General features: G+C 41.9%; 1 protein-coding gene across 1 annotated transcript in view; it reads left to right on the top strand.

The window, feature by feature from the left end:
- Positions 1–1,727: 1,727 nt before the first annotated feature.
- The window catches only part of AVEN (apoptosis and caspase activation inhibitor), a 185,225-nt gene continuing 164,160 nt past the window's right edge, over positions 1,728–22,792 (top strand). Inside the window, exon 1 of the mRNA XM_007462520.1 lies at positions 1,728–1,973. Within this exon, the coding sequence (XP_007462582.1) occupies positions 1,728–1,973 (246 nt within the window). The remainder of the gene's footprint in view (positions 1,974–22,792) is intronic.

The raw sequence follows: 22,792 nt of genomic DNA, 5'->3' as shown, positions 1-22,792 counted from the left end.
GCTGCATTGGGTCTTTGTTGCAGCGTACGGGCTTTCTCTAGTTGTGGCGAGTGCAGGCTTCTCATTGCTGTGGCTTCTCTTGTTGTGGAGCACGGGCTCTAGGGTGTGCAGGCTTCAGTAGTTGTGGCTCGTGGGCTCTAGAGCGCAGGCTCAGTAGCAGTTGTGTCACACGGGCTTAGTTGCTCCACGGCATGTAGGGATCTTCTCAGACCAGGGATCAAACCTGTGTCTCCTGCATTGGCAGGCAGATTCTTAACCACTGCGCCACCAGGTAAGTCCTGGTAATACAAAGTTAAAAATGGCTCCCATGTATCCATATAACAAACTGCCCTTTCCCCCCTTGGTTAAAATAGACTGGATCCATAAAGTGAACTACTGCTTAGCAATAAAAAGGAACAAGATATTAAATCATAAAATATGGGTGAGTCCCCAAAACTGTCTACTAAGTGACACTGACACACAAACATGAATAGACTGAGCTTGCCTGAATTAGAATGTCATTTCCACCACTATCGTAGCTGTGTCACATCAGAAAAGTGGTTTAACTTCTCTAGGGGTATTTCCTTATCTGTAAAATAAGGATGACAGTAGTACCTACCTCACAGCACTGACAGGAGAATTAAAATGCTCATGTGCTCAGTAAGTGTGAGCTAAAGCAGCCATTTCTATAAAAATTCTTTTGACGTCCTGGGAGCCCCTTCTGTCCATGACAGGCCGCACTGTTCTCTCTACTCCCAGTGGCTTGTTGCAGGCCACACCTCTCACCTGAGGGCCGCCCCCCGCTTCCTTCATACCTCCTCCTGAACCCAGAGATATGAAGGAACTTTATTACACCTATTCATTCTTGAAGATCAGAAGACTAAATAGAAAAAAAAATGGAAAAATTAACTCATTGGAAGTCTCACCCCGCAGTTAACCACTAATGTAATAGGGAAGAACCTTAGTATTCGATTACAAGTTAGTCACTAAACGGCTGTTGCCTTGTAAGCTTCAATTATACATAATGGCCCATCTCTGGGAACCCTGCCTCCCAGGTGGTGAGCATTAAGCTAAAATACCTTTTTTTTAGCTCACAAGATAACATCCTGACCAGGCCCACCTGTGAATGACTGCAGGGAGGAAGAGGACATGTTTGACTTTGCCCTCTCCCGTTTTAGTATAAAAGAAGCCTGAGCTCCAACGCAGGTAGCTGGTTCCTTGGGGGCAGGAGTCCACTGTCTTCTCGGTTTGCTGTCTCCAAGTAAGTCGTTACTCCTTGCCCCAACAAGCCATCTCTCGGATTTATTGGCGTGTCCTGCAGCATGCACCAGGAGCTTGGACTCGGTAACACTAATGTTTTGGTATATACTTTTTAAGACCTCTTCTTAGGCAAATACACCGTATCAGTATGCCTTTCTTTTATTAAAAAACGAGTTCATATTATATAAACTTTATTTTATAACCCATCCTTTTACTTACTACGGCCCTTCCCCCAAGAAACACCACTGTCTCCCACTTGCAGCTTCTACTGGTCAGGCCTTTCCTCTGAGCCCCCGGCCCCGCCTGCCAGGCCCCGGGGCCGCCCCGCCCCCGCCGCGGCCAGCCTCATACCCGGCCCCGCACCCCGCACTCGCTGTCACCGGGGGCCCGTAGCTCGCGGCTCCTCCGTGCGGCCCGTTTCCGGTGGGGCAAAGGCGTCTCCGCGGCGGCCCGGCTCCCGAGCGCTCAGCACCGCCGGCGGCGGCCAAATGCAGGCGGAGCGAGGAGCTCGAGGCGGCCGAGGACGCCGACCCGGCCGCGGCCGGCCTAGCGGGGATCGCGACCGCGAGCGGGCGGGCGCCCCGGCGGCGGTGGCGAGAGGCGGCGGCGGGGATGGAGGCGGCCGCCGGGGCCGCGGCAGGGGCTTCCGGGGCAGCCGAGGAGGCCGAGGAGGAGGAGGTCCGCGAGGCGGCCGCCGAGAGCCAGGAGGCCGGGGCGCCGGGGCCAGTGCGCCGGTAAGAGGCGACGGCCGGTGGGGTCCTGGTCGGGGTCGGGGTCGCGGCCTCGTGGGACGGGGGCTGGTGGTGGGGGGTTAAGTCATTTAGAAAACTCATCTTCCCCCTGGCCAAAGGACAAACTGCCTTGAGAAAGTCTAGCTTTGATAATATAAAACACCTTCCAGCCTAACGCGGGTCCGGGCCCCGAGTCAGAAGTCGCGAGCGGCGTGCAGGGAACGCGCGAGCTGGACGGCGGCAGCGCCTGCGCAAGACGGGCGGAGGGCGGCGGGGGCGTGCGCCGGGGTGCACACGTGGCGTGGGGGGGTGGGTGAACGTCCCTTCCTTCTTCTTTGCTGGGCTGCCTTGGAGGGTCAAGGCCATGGGCTTCCCCAGCCTGCCCAAGAGGTCTTGGTCCAATTATTAAAGAACCCAGCGGCCGCGGCTGTGTCCGCAAGTCAAGGGAGTCGGTTGGGTTCGGGTGCGGATGTCAGTGTGATTAACCCTTTTGGGTTAGGGACAACCAGGGCTTGGTCTCCCAGTGCCTAACCTCACAGGGAGACATTACAATTATTAAGAAGGAAAGGATTTGGGGGTCAGTTTTGTTCACTGCCTGTGCAATGCGTGGCACACAGTAGGCACATAATAAATGTTTACTCGGTGAAAGAATGACCCCGACGAGCTGGACTCTATAGTATTTGGGGGCGGGATCTGATGCATAGTTCTCTCTTTTTTTTTTAATAGCATAGTTCTCTTTCATTGTATATGTGTAGGAATCAGGGGGCGGTGGCCTTCGACTATTTGAATTTAATATCTGTAAATGTTTCAGCAGTCAGATCTCAGTTTTACTAGCAATATAATCGGCCATATTCATACATTCATAATTGGAAGTGTCTTAGAGCTTGGAGTAGGGAATGGTTTGGGGGCAAACTGTTACTCTACTGATACCCTAGCTAAAGGAGTTAAATTACTTTCTTTATGAGCTGTTCTGTTATTTTAACATTTGTAGTACAAAACTGTCTTTATATTTGAATTCCCATGTGCATAGATTAAAAAAATATTATAGTTTTGGGTTGAGTTAAATTTCCTATTACTGAAGTATTGATATTTGTAATATCTTAAGAGTATAGTAGGTAGGATGTCCCTAAAGATAGGAGTTGTGTACAGAAATAGAGTTGGAAAAAAATACAAAACTTAAGTGTGCCATATTTAACCTTGTTAGGATTAAGGCAGGTAATAAGTAAAATTTGTGAGAGGTATGAAGAAATTCTTAGCTCACCAGGAAACGAAGGAAACTGACCAGTCTAGTGCACATTATATATCACATCTTGTTTTTATAACAACATTATTTCCCTATATAACTTTATTACAACTTAATTTTTTTAGTAACTTGGAAGTTGCTTAAACAACTTGATAACAAATTTGTTATACGTATACTTTATAAAATCTTCATTTTTGTAGGTTAACTGACTTGCCTAAGCTGTTGTAGCCAGTGGCAGAGCTGGGATTTATACCCAGGTGCCCTTGACTTGACTGTGTTTTATCTCTTACATTTTTGTGAACCAATCACTGCTTTACTGAGAATAAAGGGGACACTCCTTGGTTGCAGGGATCATGTTTTTTTTTTTTTTTTGCGGTATGCAGGCCTCTCTCTGTTGTGGCCTGTCCCGTTGTGGAGCACAGGCTCCGGACGCACAGGCTCAGCGGCCATGGCTCACAGGCCCAGCCGCTCCGCGGCATGTGGGATCTTCCTGGACCAGGGCACGAACCCGTGTCCCCTGCATTGGCAGGCGGACTCTCAACCACTGCGCCACCAGGGAAGCCCAGGGATCATCTTTTAACAGTAATTGTAGTAATGGTATCTTTGGTGTTTGGTCTCTGTTGAACTAAATTGAATGAAATGATGGTGTATCATTTAGAGATGAATAATGTATTTTTTGGTTTATGCTAATATTGTAACCATTGTATTAAAACTTTAGGCTTTTATCCTTTTTTACAGGGGTCTGAAAAATTCCATCTTGTGTTTTCTTTTAGGATTTTCTCACTTCACAGTTGCAGATGTTTTGCACAGTGCCTGGGGCATAGCTGCAGCCACTATTACCACCACCATCATATTTTCAGGCAGAGGTGGATGAAGAGAGGTTGGAAAGATTATTCCTTCATTTTGGTTTGGGTTGGTGGCCTGTAAGGTCACTTCCACGTCTCAGATTCTGAAGTGCTCTTCCTATTTAGGCTTGCTAAGAATACCATTCTTGGTGCCTAAAGACTAAATGGGACAAGGTTGATTAAGGTGCCTGAGGCCTCCTTGCTCTCATATCCTATGGTGCATTTGTGCCCCAAGTGGAGATTAATTGAAATGATTAGAAAGAAAAAAAGTTCACAGTAGAGTTTTAGCTGTGTAAGGACCAGGTAACCTAACTCCAGAATTGAATACTGTCTGTTCCCTTTGCTGCTGTTGTAGACTACTACGGATACATGGCTTATAAGTGGAAAACAGGACAAAATAAAACTAAACCAAACAACTTTTGGATATGTAATACTCCAAGGTAACTTAGTTGAGTACATTGCATTTGCTAGTCTCTTGCTCTTAAATCATTTCCTCTATAGATGGTATGAACCCCAAGCCTATGGAGTTTGGGTAAGCATGTCATAAGGCTAATTATCTTCATTGAGTACCCACTAGGTGTAATATTATACTTAATGCAATCATTAACTTAAAACCCCCAATACTAGGATTTGCTTAGTATTAATATTTTTGATGAACTGTTAACAGAGGGGAAGTCAAGGCCTATTGGCAGTCCTTGGAAATTTTTTTTCTTCCCTGTAATATTAATAGTAACTTACATTTATTGAGCACTTAGTATGAGATGAGAAAACTGAGGCACAGTTAGATTACTCACAGTTAGGAGAGCTTAGGTGATTTACCCAATATCACTCAACCACTACATTAAGCCAGGCATTTCGGCTCCACAGCTGAATCTTTTAACTACTACCCTAAACTGCATCTGGAGTGATTCTGAGATGTGAAGAGCGGATGTATGGATGACTTGAGTGATCCTTTTCACATACCTGTTTCCCTGATGTTTTGATTTGATTATAAGGTTTTAAGGTAATACAGATGCCATATTCAATTATTGTGGGTGTCAGATCTTTGCTTTCTTGCTCCATGTTAATGTGTCAGCTGCTCTTATTCATTTTTTTTTAATAAATTTATTAAAAAAAATTATTTTTGGGCTGTGTTGGGTCTTTGCTGTGTGCGGGCTGTCTCTGGTTGTGGCGAGCGGGGGCCCCTCTTCGTTGCAGTGCGCAGGCTTCTCATTGCAGTGCTTCTCTTGTTGTGGAGCACGGGCTCTAGGCTCACAGGCTTCAGTAGTTGTGGCTTGCAGCCTTCAGTAGTTGTGTTGCATGGGCTTAGTTGCTCTGCGGCATGTGGTATCTTCCCAGACCAGGGCTTGAACCCGAGTCCCCTGCATTGGCAGGCGGACTCTTAACCACTGCGTCACCAGGGAAGTCTCTGTATTGACTTTTTAAATAGAAGTGTCACATCATTCTTATGCATGGAGTCTGAATACTGTAGTCATTTAATATTTGCCATCATTATCTATTTTTCCACCTTTTGCTTTTTTCGATGTTATTATTTTTTAAAATTTTCTTTTCCAGGTTTTATTTTTTTAAAAAAAATTTTATTTTTGGCTGTGTTGGGTCTTCATTGCTGCACACGGGCTTTCTCTAGTTGCGGTGAGTGGGGGCTACTCTTCGTTGCGGTGCATGGGCTTATTGTGGTGGCTTCTCTTGTTGCAGAGCATGGGCTCTAGGCACACAGGCTTCAGTAGTTGTGGCGCACGGGCTTAGTTACTCTGAGGCATGTGGGATCTTCCCGGACCAGGGCTCTAACCCGTGTCCCCTGTATTGGCAGGCAGATTCTCAACCACTGCCCCCAGGGAAGTCCCTCGATGTTATTTTTTCTTCAGTTTGAGTTATAAATGATGTATAGCACTATATGAGTTTAAGGTGTACAGCATAATGATTTGGTGTACATACATCATGAAATGATTATCACAGTAAGTTTAGTGAGCAACTGTCATCTCATAGATGCAAAATTAAAAAAAATAGAAAAAATTTCCTTATGATGGGAACTCTTAGGATTTACTCTTACTTTCATATATAACATACACCTATGTTAATTATATTGCTCATGTTTACATTACATCCCTAGTACTTATTTATCTTATAACTGGAAGTTTGTACACCACCATCGATTTAAGAATCACATTAATATTAACAGTGAGAAGACTTACATTATTCCTTATTCTTTTTAACTTGTTTTTTAATTCCACCTCTCCCTTAGAGCTTGACCCAGTGTAATATGTTTTTGAACTTGAAAATCTTTTAGTGATTACCCTTACTGCTTCCTTGTAACAACTTGTGATTTAAAAAAATGTTCTGTAACCTTAAGGCTTGGGTATAAATTTTTCTTTTAGATTAAATTAAAATCACATTGATTTATATACAATCTATTTTAATTAGTAGTTGTTAAACATGTAAAATTTTATGTAAATTTTATGTAAAAAGATCATGTAAATGATCTTTTTCCCTAATGAGTTTAGTTGGGTATCCATGAATGAATATTACTTATTGCCTGAATGAGACAGGATTCACTGTCAGTTCTCTTCCTAATTTTTCTTTTTATAGATGTAAGTACTGAGAAACATAGTTCTCATAAATTGGTAGATGGGACTGGTTGGAGTTTTGTCATGTAAGTGTCACTCAATTCTTTGAATACCTTTCTGATTATATGCTGAAATCATTACTGTAAAACATGTGAATGATCTGTCAGCTGACGACTAGATTAGGTCCTCCTTCAATTTTGTTGAAAACAAGGAATTGGAAACTACTGATTTGTGAAAGGGCTCAATACTTTCTCAGTATCTACACCTACTGATTTGTGAAAGGTCTCAATACTTTCTCAGTATCTACACCTGTATTTCAGATTACCCTTTGCTTGGGCTTCAGGGAATGCACCACAGTCAGACTGAGAATGGCCGAGAAGGGGTTGCCTTGTCCTCAAGTGCTAAGTGTCCTGTATTTCTAAGATAGACTGCTCTTAGGAAAGAGTATGGACATTGAATATCTGGAACTGGAGCTTGATTCTTTTAAAAACGTGCTTGTTCAAAAACCCTTAGGAAAATCTATATGACCCCCCCCCTCTCCCACCGCTGCCCCCCCGCCAGGCCTATGCCTGCTCCATCAGAATCCTGCTGAGATCACATTACTTACGAGCTCTCCTTCCTGTCAGGAGCCTGTGTAGAGCCCTGTGAAAAAGGGTAGTACCAGGAAAAAGAGGAAATCAATATGTGAAGCCTCTGCTAATTGCACCACTGTCAGAAGGCCCTGTTCAGGATCTCCTTCTTAGGGATGATTTCCCCTCATCTCCCCTCATCTCCTTGTGACCTGAACCCTATCTCTCACTGAGTTCAGTGCCCCGTATTTGAGCTGCCTTAGCCCTTGACTTTCTGCTTTGTCCTAGAGGACAGGAGCTTGTCTTGTTCACTGTTAAATTGAAGAAAAAAAAAAATCACATTACTTACTTTTTTTTTCTTTCCTTAGTAAGATAGTTTATTGCATGTATTCACCCAGAAGGTTGGAGCGTTTCTGTTTTTCTGGGTGTTTTGGGGGGGTTTCACACTATGTGCAGAGTATGGTTTCCAATTTTTTGTCATTCTTAGTAGTGTTACTGTCTCTGATTTAAAATACTGCTAGGATGGAAAATGGCAAGCTCATAATTCAACACGGCTACATTTCCTGGGGAATTACGTAGTAAGCCTTTTCTGCTTTTTCCTTTTTTCTTCAGAAGTAGTGATTACGTTTCACAGTACTGGTCACTGAGCAGGTGACCTCTAGAGAGGCTGTGTAAGAAGTCATTTGGTCTTAGCCACACCACAGCATGACTGACAAGGCATTTTTAAGAAACTAATTTAAGTGGTTGTAAAGGTGTTTTCTCTTCAGATGTCGCTATTTCCTGATGCACTTTGAAATACCAAAGGGAGAAATAAAGACCATACTGACACAATTATTTCTATTTTATAGAAGCTCCCGATTAACTTATTAGGGCACTACATTCATTCTCTTTAAAATTTCTTTTTCTTTTGTTACAGCCGTTTGTGCGTCTGTGTTGAGGTACCAAGAATAAATTCTGTAATACTTTTTCTTTTTCCTTTTGGATGGAAATAATCAGCAACTTTGTTGGTCTGAATATTTTCCACAGAGTTTTCATGGGGCTGTGCATTGATAATTGTTATAGATAATATCACACTTTTGAGTGGATTTTGTCAAAGGGTGTTGAGAAATACAAATTGATATGCTTAGTTTTATCCTGATGTTGCTAGGATGCTGTTTTTAGAATTTGACAAACCTGACGTCTGTCAGCCTTAAATTACTTAAAAGACAATTACTGTAAAGAACAGTACTCGCAAGGATGCCATTTCTACCACCCGTGTCACATCATTGGTATGTGCACATGGCATGACAATTAAGAAATTTGTAAGAGACTTATAGAATGAATTTCCCATTGTACATATTTAATTCACCTTTATTCTTCTTGCTATTAAGGACTGATACAAATACGTCTGATCCATATTTCTTTAGTACCAAGTCAAACCTATACTGATGGATAGCAAACACATTTTAATATTAACCTGAGCAAAGTATTGGGATGACAGGACTGTTGCCCCAAATTCATATATACTCTTGGATTATCAGTGCTGTGATCCCTCCATTTCTGTATTTAGCTGTGGGAAGTTACTAGCGCTGGGAGATTTTGTCAGTGGATGTGTAATTTGTGAAATAATTAGTCGCCAAATTTAGATATCTGTAGTCTCTGGCTTGAAAGGACCATTAACAGCTGCATTTTGGGAAAATGTAAAATACTTAGCCTTCTCTCTCAAAGTCTAATGCAGTGTGAATTTCATTTAAATCATGGATTTGGATCTGTGGTTCTATTGTGAATCTAAAGTTCACCCCGCAGTAGCTGGATTCATGATATTGAAGACTAGGATATTTTGCTCTCATTTTTTTTCTTTTACGCCAATGCTGATGATAAAATAACATGTCTTTGTTTAATACTTGGACTAACTAACGCCTAGTCTTATTTTATGCTACTGAAGAAGGCTTAATCCCTGTTGCAGATACACAAACTTCAGGTCCTTCTGAAGAACTTGCGAGTCCTCTGGGAGCAAAGCCTGATTAAGAAATGAGTATTTTTCTAAAGGCAAAGCTTGGCTTCCTATTTTCCTTTACTGTCCTTCACCCCACTCCCAGGTTGTATTTTGGTTTGCTGCTGCTTTTTTTATGTCAGTACTATTATGATTTTGTAGAACAATTCCTATTGTTTTTCTTAATTTTTACTGGAGTATATTTGATTTACAATGTTGTCTTAGTTTCAGGTGTACAGCAAAGTGATCAGTTATACGTATACATACATCCTTTTTCAGATTCTTTCCCCATATAGGTTGTTACAGAATATTGAGTGGAGTTCCCTGTGCTCTACAGTAGGTCCTTGTTTACCTATTAAGTTTTAAAAAGTATTTTTCTTTTTTTTTCTTTTTTTTTTTTTTTACAGTCAAGAGAATCATTGAATTAAGAGGTTAATAGAAAATGTTATTTTAAGAGCAGTTTTATGTATGTCGGAGGGGAAAGTTAAGCAGATAAGTTGGTTTTTCACTTTTACAGTATATGGGAGTAGACTTAAAATGGAGCGATTTAGACAGAACTGGCAGGGAGGGGAGCTTCAGGTTTGCACCTCATCTGTTTCCTGAGTGGCTTCGTGGGGGGCGGGGAGGAGAGGGGAAAGTGCTCTTGAAGCCTGAGGACGGGTGTCCGTGCAGGTGGGGGCATCATGGTGATCCCATGTGGGATGGGGTCTCTGAAAACTTAAGTCTTGGAGTTGAAGAATTATGGACAAATAGGAATTATTGTTTCCAGGTGGTAGATAACAGGACTTTAGAGACAAATGAATAGTTAGGATATAACTTCTCAAAACCCACCTAAGTTCTGCTCTTTGCCTGTCTCTCTTCCTTCCTTTCTCTCCTCCCCCCCAGCCCCCACCCATGTTTTTTGTTTTCTGTTTTTCCATTTTCCGTTCAGGGGCTGTATCACATGGTGGCCAGTGATGTGTGTTTTGCAGTGTAGCCGACTGGTTGGAAACCTACCTTCCAAACCCCTACTTACTAGATGTAAAACCTCGGGAAAGTTGCATAAACTTTCTGAAACTCAGTTCCCTTTCCCGTAAAGGGTGGCTAAGAGTGTCTGCCTTAAAAAATTGTAAAGATTGAAATTAGATGAACACAGTCAAAGGTGGTTCTTTTATCTGCAGTCGTGCTGCTGTCCTCCCTCATTGCAGAGTCTTAATCTTAGAGTATGCAGGTCAAATGCAAAAAACTACGCTTAGTCACACACAGGAACTTACAGATGTATAGAATATTTAGAATTTGTATTACTTATTGAATAAGGTATTATCCTTTTTCATTTAGAATTTCCTTAAAAGCTTTGGAGCAGTCAGTCTCCCAGCCTTTACCGAGAGGCTTTGTGCGTGTGTTTTGGGGTATGTTTTCAATGCTCTATCAGGAAATTTACAGCTCTGCCTTAACGTTCACTTCCTGCTTGTGCAGAGCCTCAAGGTTGGCCTGAGGGAAAAGATTAGGGCCTTCTCAGATCTTTCCTGGGCATGCCCACAGCTTTGCACTTGTGCATGGCCTCCTAGATTCTCAGGAATATGTCAAAGCTTTACAATGCCCTCTTGGGCATCTCATTCTCCAGTTTTACCTTGTACGTTTCAGCCTCTTTTGAGCCCACCTGGTATCACTGCCTCAAGTGGCTATGATTTTAAACTTTTGCTGCTGATTTCTTTTCTTTTTTACAAACTTCCTGGTTATATGACTGTTTACCCAGGGTGAGTTCTAAGTCTGCTCAAATAAAAACGATCTGAGGGCTTCCCTGGTGGCGTAGTGGTTAAGAATCCGCCTGCCAATGCAGGGGACATGGGTTTGAGCCCTGGTCTGGGAAGATCCTGCATGCTGTGGAGCAAACTAAGCACGTGTGCCACAACTACTGAGCCTGCGAGCCACAACTACTGAGCCCACACGCCTAGAGCCCTTGCTCTGCAACAAGAGGAGCCCCTGCTCCCTGCAACTAGAGAAAGCCCGCGTGCAGCAATGAAAACCCAACACAGCCAAAAATAAATAAAATAAATAAATTTATTAAAATAGCAAGATCTGAGAATGGAGCTTTTCACAGAGCTTCCAGAAAAGTCAAATAGTGACAACTCTCTGGGGATGGGACTTTGGCAAGCTCTTTTACCCTCTCCAGTGGCTGCAAGGCTGCTGGTTTTCACAGTCACCATTGTAGTGAGGCTTTTGCTTTTAAGGGCTATTGTAGAGCTGGGTAGAGTGGGATTGGATTAAGCAAGTTGCTGTTCTTACAGAAATTTAGCTGTTTTTCTTGAATAAACACTCCTTGGGTTGTTGCAAAGTTTTGGTTAATTTCCATAGTTCTGAAAGTGTTGGTTTTAACAATTTTTTGTCAGTGTTCTTGTTGCTTTTGTGGCAGAGTGGATATTCAGAAGTCCTTACTCCGCCATTCTGCAAGTGCTTCTATCCTACTGTTTTTTGAAGCAGCCGTTGCTACTCTTTCTAATTGTTGGAAACTTCTTTCTCTTTTTGTGACAAAACATGTCTCCCCTTAATGCTGTTATGTGTAGGACAGAGTTCTGTTCTCTGGAACAACAGAATTTTTTTTTTTTTTTTTTTTTTTTTTTTTTTGTGCGGTAGGCAGGCTTCTCACTGTTGTGGCCTCTCCCGTTGCGGAGCACAGGCTCTGGACGCGCAGGCTCAGCGGCCTTGGCTCACGGGCCCAGCCGCTTCGCGGCATGTGGGATCTTCCCGGACCGGGGCACGAACCCGTGTCCCCTGCATCGGCAGGCGGACTCTCAACCACTGCGCCACCAGGGAAGCCCTAAGTGTAGTTTTATAGATGAAGATATTAGTAGTTGGGTGGATTTCGGCCTTTTAAAGGATATAGTGAGGTCGTTGGTGGTGGGATGAATACCTGAGGTTTCTGACTTCTAGGATGAGACAAGTTTTTTGTTTATGAATGAACAAAACAATGAATTGTGAATTGTTTTTTTTTCCCCCTCCTAGAAGGGGGGTTATGTACTTTTCATGCTTTCCTATCAAGCATATATATCTTTTCTAATATAGCAAATGGTTAGGCTACGTTGAATTGTAGTTTATCCCTTAGATCTGTTGACTTAAGTTTTTTTTAGTTTATTCAATATGTATCTCATTGCTCTTAGAGATAGCAAATGTGGGGTAGTAAAATGTGGAGATGCGAATTTAAGATTTTCACCAAATGACACAGAAATGGAGGTTTCTGCCCAGTATGCTAGGTCTACGTGTGTGGCTTCACCACACTGTACCCCCTAGGCTGTAAGAAGCCATGCTTCTATCCCTCAGTTTCTAGTTCCTTAAGCATAAGGGGTTCTAAATGGGCTGCTGTGATATTAAAAAGACTGGGAAACTTTTAGCATCTCACTTACCTTCCCTTCTCCGTTTCTTTTTCTAAAATTGGGACCTCTATAGCAAACAAGTATTTATTCATTCTCATTCTCTCTCTCACTTATAAAACATTTAAGTGTGAAAAGCCTTTAAGAGACCACTCAGTTTTATAATGTCATCATTATAGTTTATAATCAATTAAATCATCCTGTAGCTTAAAAAAAAATCGTGTTAGATTCAGATTTGCTCTGTAAGTCCACATCCTGGAAGTGCAGACTGCTTAAAAGTGACTGTGAAATGGTGATGCTTCATTTCTCTTTACAAAAGTTAAAGGATTTTTTTTTTTTAAATAAGAAGTGAATAGTAGAAAAGCAAATGTGTAAGTGCTCTTTGGCCTAATCAAATAAAGGACAATTGAGCCATCTGTCAAATGCAGGTTGAACTAGATGTATGAACTCCAGTGCCCTTGTCCGGCTCCAAAACGGGAGTGAAAAGAAAATTCCAGGCCACTCCCAGGCATCATCTGCTGCACAGAACGTGTGTCTGCTCGCAGCTGACGTGAAACCAGCAGCCAAGGTACAGTTTTAGCCTTGAACAGCAGGTGGGGTAAACTGTCAAACATTTTTCCAAATGGGAGTAACATTCATTTCATACTTAGTCATTGATTGAACAACCATGGAATGCGTGCAAACCCGAGTGGGTTCAAACCTTAGCTGAGTAGATTAAAACAACAGTAACAGCAACAGATTCTTCACTGTGATTATAAATCTTTGCTCTTCAATTCTGACTATTTCTTAGATTGTTGATATTTCAAACCAGACTGGAAATCTGAGAAATGATGTACACTCATGATTCTCTTTTGTGTTCTTCCTCCCCTTGTTTTGTTAGAATCATACCGTCTTACCCATAGAGGAAAAAAGAGTGGGAATCAGAGAGACAAGTTGTAGGAGAAAATCTTCTTTAATGAGGGGGTTTCTTATCTCTTGGGTGTGTGGGCCTTATCTCTGATTGTTGGTGTGTATGTCATGGCCAAGGGTAATTCAGACAAGGATAATTAGCAGATGTGTAAGCTTAATAGGCTGCTTAATATTTTATCCTTAACGTAGGTATTTCTAGATGAAAATGTTGCCTGAAACGGACTTTTGCAGTATAAACTCCAGATCTGGTATGTATTATCATATTGGTGAAATTTCAATACAGTTTCATTGATTTTTCAGCATTAATGGCTTAGAGTTAAGGTAGAACTTACAGAAGAAAATTTGTGGAATAAACAGCAGACTTAGGGAGTTGTTCTTTGATTTTGCGTTGAGTCTCTTCTGATATATGGACTTTGGTTTATGCTACTTCCGTCATTTTCTGTACTGTAGAAACTGAGTTGACATTTGCAGTTTATATATATAGTGACTTTTGGTGCCACAGCCATTGTAATTCTCCACTACCAAAGCTGCTATATCTTTAAATACACATTTATTTTAAAAGAACAAATTAAAGGGGCACCTTTCTTTTTTAGTGCAGGAGCTGACGGTCTGTGTTCTATCAATACCCACAACTGGCATGTGCCCCTCTCTGTATCTACACATATATATTCATTAACATACTCATAAAAGTTGTGTATTAATGTGCTATTTAGAAGTGCTTTATACTCCCAGTTTTTTCCTTTTTGTTTATGGTAATTTATATGACTTAATAGTTTTCCCTAATGAATATTCTCTGGGCAAAATAGCTTTCTTTTTTGTTTTCTGACCTAAATAATGATTACTGATGATGTTATGAAGTGAATGTTTCCGTTTCCCCCCAAATTCATATGTTGAGAGGCCTTAATTCCCAGGTGACTATTTGGAGATAGGGCTACAGTAAGGAGGTGATAAATGTTAAATGAGCTCATAAGGGCGGGGCCCTAATCTGATAGAGCTGGTGCTCTTGTCAGGAAAGGCAGAGAGACCAGAGCCCTCTCTCCTTGACATGTGAGGTTACAGTGAGAAGGCAGCCATCTACAAGTTAGATAGCCGGTCCTCACTAGACATCGTCTGCTGGCACCTTGATCTTGGACTTTCTAGCCTTCAGAACTGTGAGAAATAAATCTCTGTTGTTCAAGCCACACAGTCTGTGGTAATTTGTTTGGGCAGTCTGTGTGGCTAATACAGATGGCTAACTTTCTAACCGTAAATAAATAGGTATTTTTTTCTAGTGGGTAATGTGAAGACTTCAGATGAAATAGATTAAGAAACTGATGGGAAATTTAATGCAAACTAAGACCACTCGACTGTTACTGAAATGAATAGCCCAGTCTGCTTTTTGTTGTAGCTTTACATATATCAATTCTTTTAGTTACTGATCTTTGGATTTTCTTATTTGTGATTGTTTACTTCACATGCGAATGACACATTTTTTTCCCCCTTTCACTCGTCTGTGGTAAAGACTCGTCTGTGGTAAAGACGCCCCCTGATACTGGGTTAAAAAGGGCTCTCTCCTCGAAGCAGGAGAGTTCTTTTAGAGGAAGCGTATTTGTTTTTTTATTGTTGCCGTAACAACTTGCCAAAAGCTTAGTGGTTTGAGACAATACAAATTGATTAACTTATGGTTCTGGAATCCCAACATGGGTTTCACTGGGCTAAAATCAAGGTGTCTGCAGGGCTGCATTCCTTTCTGGAGGCTCCAGGGAGAATGTTTCCAGTTTCTAGAGGCTGCCAACGTTCGTTGTCTCTTGGCTTCTTCCTCTGTTTTCGAAGGTAGCAACGTAGGGTCTGTCTCACTTGACTTCTGTGGTCACATCTCTTTTCCTTTTTCTCCTTTTTTCTGCCTCCCTCCTCCATTTGTAAGGATTCTTGTGATTACATTGGGCCCATCTGTATAATCCAGGGCAGTCTCCCTGCTTTAAAGTCAGCTAATTAGCAACCTTAATTCCCTTTTGCAGTGTACCTTGACATATTCACAGATTCAGGGGATTAGTATGTGGGCATCTTTGGGGAACCATTCTTCTGCCTATCACAGGCAGAAAGTGATATATTTAATAAAGTATGAGAAAACTTTGCTTGGAAAATTATTGGAGCTCTTGTGTTTCAGCCTGTCTTTTCTTGGAAGATTCATGGTCTGTATTTCTCAACTGTTTAAACCTGTGTCCTCTTTTGAGAAACAAACCTTGTCTGTTCTGCTGTCGATAATAAACATATTTGTTTTTTCCCCTCTAAAATATTCCCATAACCCCCGCATCCCCCAAGTGTTTGAGCTAAATAAGGTAGGTCACACCTGTACGTAGCCTACATCTGGGCCATTGTTTCACACTTCTGGAGTATTTTAGGCGCTGGGATATAACATTTGCCCTTTTGTTTGACTTAAAAATCTGCCTAGGGTTTGCTTTATTCTTATTACCGGCTCCATTTCCCCCATAATAGTAATTATTTGCTATTGCTATCGTGAACTTATTTAAAGAGGTAAGCATGCCTAACATATTTTCTAAACATGTCCATATACTTAAGAGGTAGGTAGAGTATGGACAGTGCTTGTTCAAAAAAAGTGAAAGATCTGCAATCTTAATTGCTTAGTTGATTTGAAGCTAATTTTCAGTTTCATTGTTGTATCACCTGAAATAACTCATAGCAGTAGGATAAGGTGATTGCTTTTGTTGGTATGTGGTTTCAGAGCATATATCCTGCCCTGAGATTTTATATATTTATCAATATATGGAGATTTTATATATCTCTATATAACTATGTATTACCTCTAGATAACTATCTATATATATAGTTTTAAAATAGACTTGATAGACTTTTTAGAAGAGTTTAGATTTATAGAGAAATTGAGAGACTAGTATAGAGAGTCCCCATAGATCCCATACCCAGTTTTTCCCGTTATTAACATCTCACATTAGCATGGAACATTCGTTACAATTAACGAACCAATATTGATACATTGTTATTAACTAAAAGCCATGATGTCAATTTTGATTTTTAGTAGAAAAGGAATAATTTGGCATTTGCGAATATTACTTATGAAATATAAATAATGTGTTTTTTGGGGGTGAGTTAATTATACTTTTTTCATCTTTAACTTTGTGATTTGACTTTGTATTGGCTTCTTGATCTGTGAGGACTGACCATGAAGTGTATTTGAATGTTAGATTTAGCTCTGAGTTTGAAAGTAATTTTTCTGGTTAGGACTGAGAGATGGTCAGATTAAACCTTGCACTTTTCATGTCTTTATGGATCTGCCTTCCCATCACATTTAGAATAAAATCTGAATTCCTTACCCTGCCCTATAATGCTTTTCATACTCTGACTCCTGTGAGCCTCTTAGGCCTCATTCCTTCATTCTTTCCTCCAAGTTCAATGCAGTGTAGCCAGGATACTGGCTTTACTTCTGATTTTTTTTTTTTTTTGGTCATTTGCATTTCTCTGCTTTTGACCAGACATTTCTATGCAGGAGATCAGGTGATGTAAGGCACCAACACCATGCTTGGAGATGTTGAGGTCACTCTAGTACAGTAAGAAGAGCTAGTTTGGTTCCAGACCCTTTGGCAGGAGGATGACTTGAAGGCATATGCTGCAATGGGAGTAGCTGCTACTTCTGTCATTTTCACTCTCTCCTTCACAAACTTCCTGGCAAGGGAAATACCACAAGCAAGCCAGCGGCCATGGCTCACGGGCCCAGCCGCTCCGCGGCATGTGGGATCCTCCCGGACCGGGGCACGAACCCGCGTCCCCTGCATCGGCAGGCGGACTCTCAAGCACTGCACCACCAGGGAAGCCCTTTACTTCTGATTTTTGAATGTGGCAGGATTGTTCTCTCCTGAGGGCCTGAAATGTTCTGCCTTTCTCCCCCAGATCCCAGCATGGCCTACTCCCTCATTTATCTGGTTCTCTGCTTAAATGTTCTCTCTGAAGATATTTCACTGATGATTCTATATAAAATAGTGCCCTCATCATTCTCCAAACCATTACCCTGCTTTATATTTGTAGGGTTTTATTTGTCACTGCCTGAAAGCACAGTGTTTTATGCATATATTTATTCAAACACTGTCTATCTATCTATCTATTTGTTGGTTGTTTGACTCCTACAGTAGAATGTCAGCTCCAGGAGGGCAGGGAATGTTCCATGCACATGAAACAGTGCCTGGCATAGTATAGGCTCTCAATAGATACTATGTGAGCAAATAGTGGATTTTGTGTTTAAGCATGGCATTAGAATATTTTGGAAATATTCACATTTATTTTTTGTTAGCAGCTTTATGCTTTTCCTATTACAACTGAAAGTAGTGAAGGGAGGCTGGGTGTAGCTGTAGTAGCTCTGAAACCAGATCCACTCTCTGGGCTCCTCTGTGCATACAGTCCTCTATTTTGCCATCCATGAAAAGAGCCAGAAGGAGTTTAAATGCCTCTGCCAAAGAAATAAGCATCTGTCCATTTCCAACAGATGCTTTGTCTTTCAGTGCCCTTAACAGTGGGAATGTGTGTAGATTACTTTTCTTTAGTCTCTAGCAACATACCTGATGAGCAGCTATTTACAATGAATAATTACCCACCCTCCTGGCCTCTTAAACCCAGCCTGAGTGGCAGGGAAGGTAGGAGGTGAGGCTTACAGAGTGGGGACTAGAAGAGGAGAGTGTTCCAGAGGTCAGGAAGTTGTGGTTTTTCTTTTTTTTGAGGGTGTCAGATAAATTGTGACACCTAAGAGGAGAATAAGAAATGTGCACGAATATCACGGTTTTATAAGAGTCAATAAAATGGCGATACCATCAAATGGAAGGTGAGAAATGGGCTGGCCCTCAACTCAGGTGTGTGGAAGCTCTCATAATTCAAGATGTTGAAAGAGATGCTGCCTCAGCAAACCACGGTAGAGTTACTGGGCAGACACGACCAAGGTGGAGTTGGCCCACTATGGCCTGTTTCTTCTGCTGAGTGCAGCTCAACACCATGGGCAGATTGCCCAAGGACTCAGAAAAGCCAAGAAAAGCTGGCAGATGGTGAAGGGAGTGAAAACCCGGGTAAGCGACCTGTATGGGGACCAGGGAGGCAAGTTTCTCATCGTTTTCCTTTTCTCTCTGGCCTTGAACCAAAGGCAGGCTCTCAGCAGAGCTGCAGCCATGGCGCGGAGGTAGCTAAAAACCAAGAGAAGGTCCATCTTTCTGACCAGAAGACTAGGAAAATGCAAGTTGGAGAGTATGGGGTGGGGGGGGGTCCCCTCCTTCTTTTGAATCATGGGATGAGTGCCAGGGTCGGGGAGCACCAGACTGTTTGGAGAGTCAGGCTGGCTGGTGGTGCTAGCGGCTAAGATGTGTAGAAGTCTGTTTTTCTGGCCAGAGGACCAGGAAAATGGGCTCCTGCAGTCAGAAAAGTATGGGAAAATGCCCGTTTTTTTTTTTTGTTTGTTTGTTTTTGTTTTGCGGTACGCGGGCCTCTCACTGTTGTGGCCTCTCCCGTTGTGGGGCACAGGCTCTGGACGCGCAGGCTCAGCGGCCATGGCTCACGGGCCCAGCCGCTCCGCGGCATGTGGGATCTTCCCGGACCGGGGCACGAACCCGTGTCCCTTGCATCGACAGGCGGACTCTCAACCACTGCGTCACCAGGGAAGCCCCCGGTTTTTTTTTTCTCTTTCTTTTTTTTCCCCTTTCTGCTTCGCCCTCTGAGAGACAATGTGGGCAGCTAGAACTCTAAGAGAAACCTGACCTTTGGGCCAGAGGATTGGGAGAATCCTAGAGAGGAAAGAGCTGGAAGGGGATCCTCTCTGTGTGTGAAATGTCCAAAGGCAGGGGCTCACCCTGAGCTGCACCTCGGGGAGACAGACTGGAAGTAGCAGTGTAGCAAAAGCCTTGAGAACTGATGTGACATTGGAACTGTCGCCCACAGGAGATGAGACAGAACTTACTGTCTGGATCTAACCAGACTGGTTGCCTGATAAAATGGAACGAACAAAACCATAACATTCTCCGGAGGATTTTTAATGGGATCCAGAGTCTAAACAACTTCATATTCACAATGTTATTCTACATCTAAAATTTCACAGTATACCAGCAAAATGTGACCAATTCTTGAGGCAAAAGACAATCAATAAATGCCAACCCCAAGATGGCCCAGATAATGGAATTCTGAGCCAGAGACTTTAAAGCAGTTATTATAAGTCTGCTCCCTCCATGAGTTAAAGTATCTTGACATGAATGGAAAGATAGCTATTCTTTTAGAAGAAACCATAGGAGGAAATGTTTGTGACCTTGGATTAGGCAAACATTTCTTAGGTATAGCACCCAAAGGATGATCCGCAAAGAAAACAATTGCTGAGTTGGACTTCCTGAAAGTTAAAAATTTATGCTTTGGGAAGGACACTGTTGAGGGAAAAAAAAAATAAGCGACACAGGAATATATGGGAAATTGCTGTACCTTCCATGTAATTTTGCTGTGAACCTAAAATAGCTATAAAGAATAAATTCTATTAAAAAAAGACAAGCCACAGACTTGGGAGAAAATATTTTCAAATCACATATCCAACAAAGGACCGGTAGCCAGAAAATACATAGAGCTCTCAAAACTCAGTATGAAAGTAAACAATTTGTTTAAATCTTTTCCCCATTTTTAAACAGATGGTTTACCCAAGAAGATATATTGATGGCAGATAGCACAAGCTGGTCAACGTCATTTGTTATTAGGGAAATCCAAAGTAAAACCACAATGAGAAACCACTTTATGTCTATTAGAATGGCTTAAAAAAAACCCTGACAGTACCAAATCCTAGCACTTTATTATCAAATTAAACGTACGCTTTTCATATGACCCTGCAGTCCCACTCTTAGGTATGTATTTACTTACCCCAAGGAGATGAAAACTTTCTGTACATGAATGTTTATAGCAGCATTTTTTTCATAATTGCCAAAAGCCAGAAACAACTCAGATTCTTTAACTGGTGAATGGAGACACAAACTATCCATGCAGTGGTCTACAACTTGGCAGTAAAAAGGAATGAACCACTGTTACTCAAAACAACATGGATGGATCTGCTACTAATGTACTTGGTTAAGTGAAAGAAGCTTGGAGGGTGGTGTGAAGGGAAACTTTGGGATGATGGGATTGTTCTGTATCTTGATCGTGGTGGTGGTTATATTGATTCCATTTGTCTAAGCTCATAGTACTTTGTATTTTACTATATGGAAATTGAAAAGAAAATAATTATTGGGGACTATCTAGTTATAATTTTTAGCAGATCCTAAAAAGGTAAGTATTCCAGACCGAGAGGGCTATTATTTTTCACATGATATATTTTGGCTTTGAGGTAAGTCATCAGCCCTCTTCAGTGGTGAGAGAAGAGCGTGTCTGTTTAGTAGACTTGTAAACCTGTGATGTCTTTTTAAGTGAATTGTGTGCCTCAGCTAATGAAATCTACCAGTCTGGATCTTACTGCTTTTTGAGTGGCTTCAGGACCATTAGAAATAATGAGAGGAATTTCCCTTTTTCTTTTTAACGTTTAGTGCACTGAATTGCTACGAATAATGCCCGAAGGCTGGTCTTGGGATGGTGTGCAGAAGGAAGCAAGGTTTATCTTGCTGGTGATTGTGACATTTTCTTTGGGACAGACCCAGGGCCTTCTTCCTGTTGCTTCTGTCCTCTAGGGTTGTCTCTGACAGGGTAACCCCTTCAGAACTATCTTTTTTTTTTCTTTTAACATCTTTATTGGAGTATAATTGCTTTACAATGGTGTGTTAGTTTCTGCTGTATCGCAAAGTGAATCAGCTGTACTTATACATATGTCCCCATATCTCCTCCCTCTTGCGTCTCCCTCCCACCCTCCCTATCTCACCCCTCTAGGTGGTCACAAAGCACCGAGCCGATCTCCCTGTGCTATCTTAATGACAAGTCACACTCTGACATTTTCTTTTTTCCCCTCTTGTCAAAATTGTGATAATGATAGTGTGTTACTCTCAGGGAAGGGCTTTGAATTTCAAGTTTCTTTAATCTAGTCAGTGTGTTGCCTTTTTAGACATCCCAGTGGGGACACTATTTGGGGGCAGATGAGTCTTTTTGTGCTGAGCATATTATGGAAAGATACAGCATTTTCCTTCTGCCAAGCCTAGAGCTCATGTTCTAATAGGTAGTAGCTTTTTCATATTTATTCCTCTTGAGAGTTTCGATTACGATTTTAAAGTCACAGGCTGCCTTGTTAGAGGAAAGCAATACTACAAGTTTAATTTCTACTTCCTCCACAAAAGAGTGTTTGGGCACTGTTGGTGGGGATCTAGGGAAGGTGGAATTAAGTGTTGCTTTACATTTCTATGAAGCGGAGATAGTCTCACGCTTACACAAAAGATGAGGCACACATCATGTCAGTATTGCTAACTCCAAGGGAATTTTACCGACACGCGATTATTCGGCCTCGCTGTTCCATGGCCCAGCTTCAAGGCCCTTGGCTTGTGTGCACTCCATAATCCTGGTCCTGAGATTTGCGTTTTGCCCTTGTGGATTGGCCCTTGTGGATTGAGGGCTTTGAGAAAATCCACCTTTCTCTAATGCAAGGTGAAAAGCGCTCTCCCTTCCTTATGTGTCTTTGCTGCCCTTTCTTTTAATTAAAGTTTTTTCCTCCCTAATGTTGGAAGAGCTTCCTAAAGGTCACACTTGAAAAGAGCTGCAGAAGGGAAATGCTGATTATAGTATTCTGTCCTTTCACAGGGGAAATTGTCTTGCGAACCTCTCTGCCTCCGGAAAGTGCATTTTATTTTTCTCATTTCTCAATTTTGGTTAAAGTGGTGCGGATGGGAAGGAAAGAGTTTTTGCTGACATGTAGCCGTGATGTCATTCTGTTGATGGCAGAGGACAGAGAAGGCAGTTCAGCCTGAAAAGAAGAGCGTGGTGGCTTGAGCGCCTTGCAAATGTCACGCATTGTGGGGCAAACGTAGGCCTCGCGTTTAGCGCAGGCGTTTGTCTTCATTGCAAACAATGCCATCTACAAAATATTTGCCCTTGAAATCTCTAAACACGATGTTTGTAGAAGTTGTCATCCGATTTTTATGGACGTTAAGGGAGCTGACTGACGAGAGTGCTCTGAGCGTCCGAGTCCTTTTCTCTTCAGGCTACTGTTGTCATGTGTAAGTGCTCTTGAAGATAAAGAAAAGATTTTAGTGTAAAAAATAAAAAAATCAGTCAGCCCACAAAAGAGAAATGTTATGCATTTTGTACAGATTCTGTTCATCAGGGAATAACTGAATAGGGGGATAAATTCAAAAGAGGCGCTTCAAATGGTAGAAAGCGAGAGACCGTGGAAGCATACATTAAATTATGTGTCAGATAAAATACATGCACGTAGAAACACTCT

The sequence above is a fragment of the Lipotes vexillifer genome, unplaced genomic scaffold, assembly GCF_000442215.2.
Source record: "Lipotes vexillifer unplaced genomic scaffold, Lipotes_vexillifer_v1.1 scaffold164, whole genome shotgun sequence".
Taxonomy (NCBI): domain Eukaryota; kingdom Metazoa; phylum Chordata; class Mammalia; order Artiodactyla; family Lipotidae; genus Lipotes; species Lipotes vexillifer.
The sequence above is the reverse complement of the archived record's forward strand: the minus strand, read 5'-3'. Positions and strand labels throughout refer to the sequence as shown.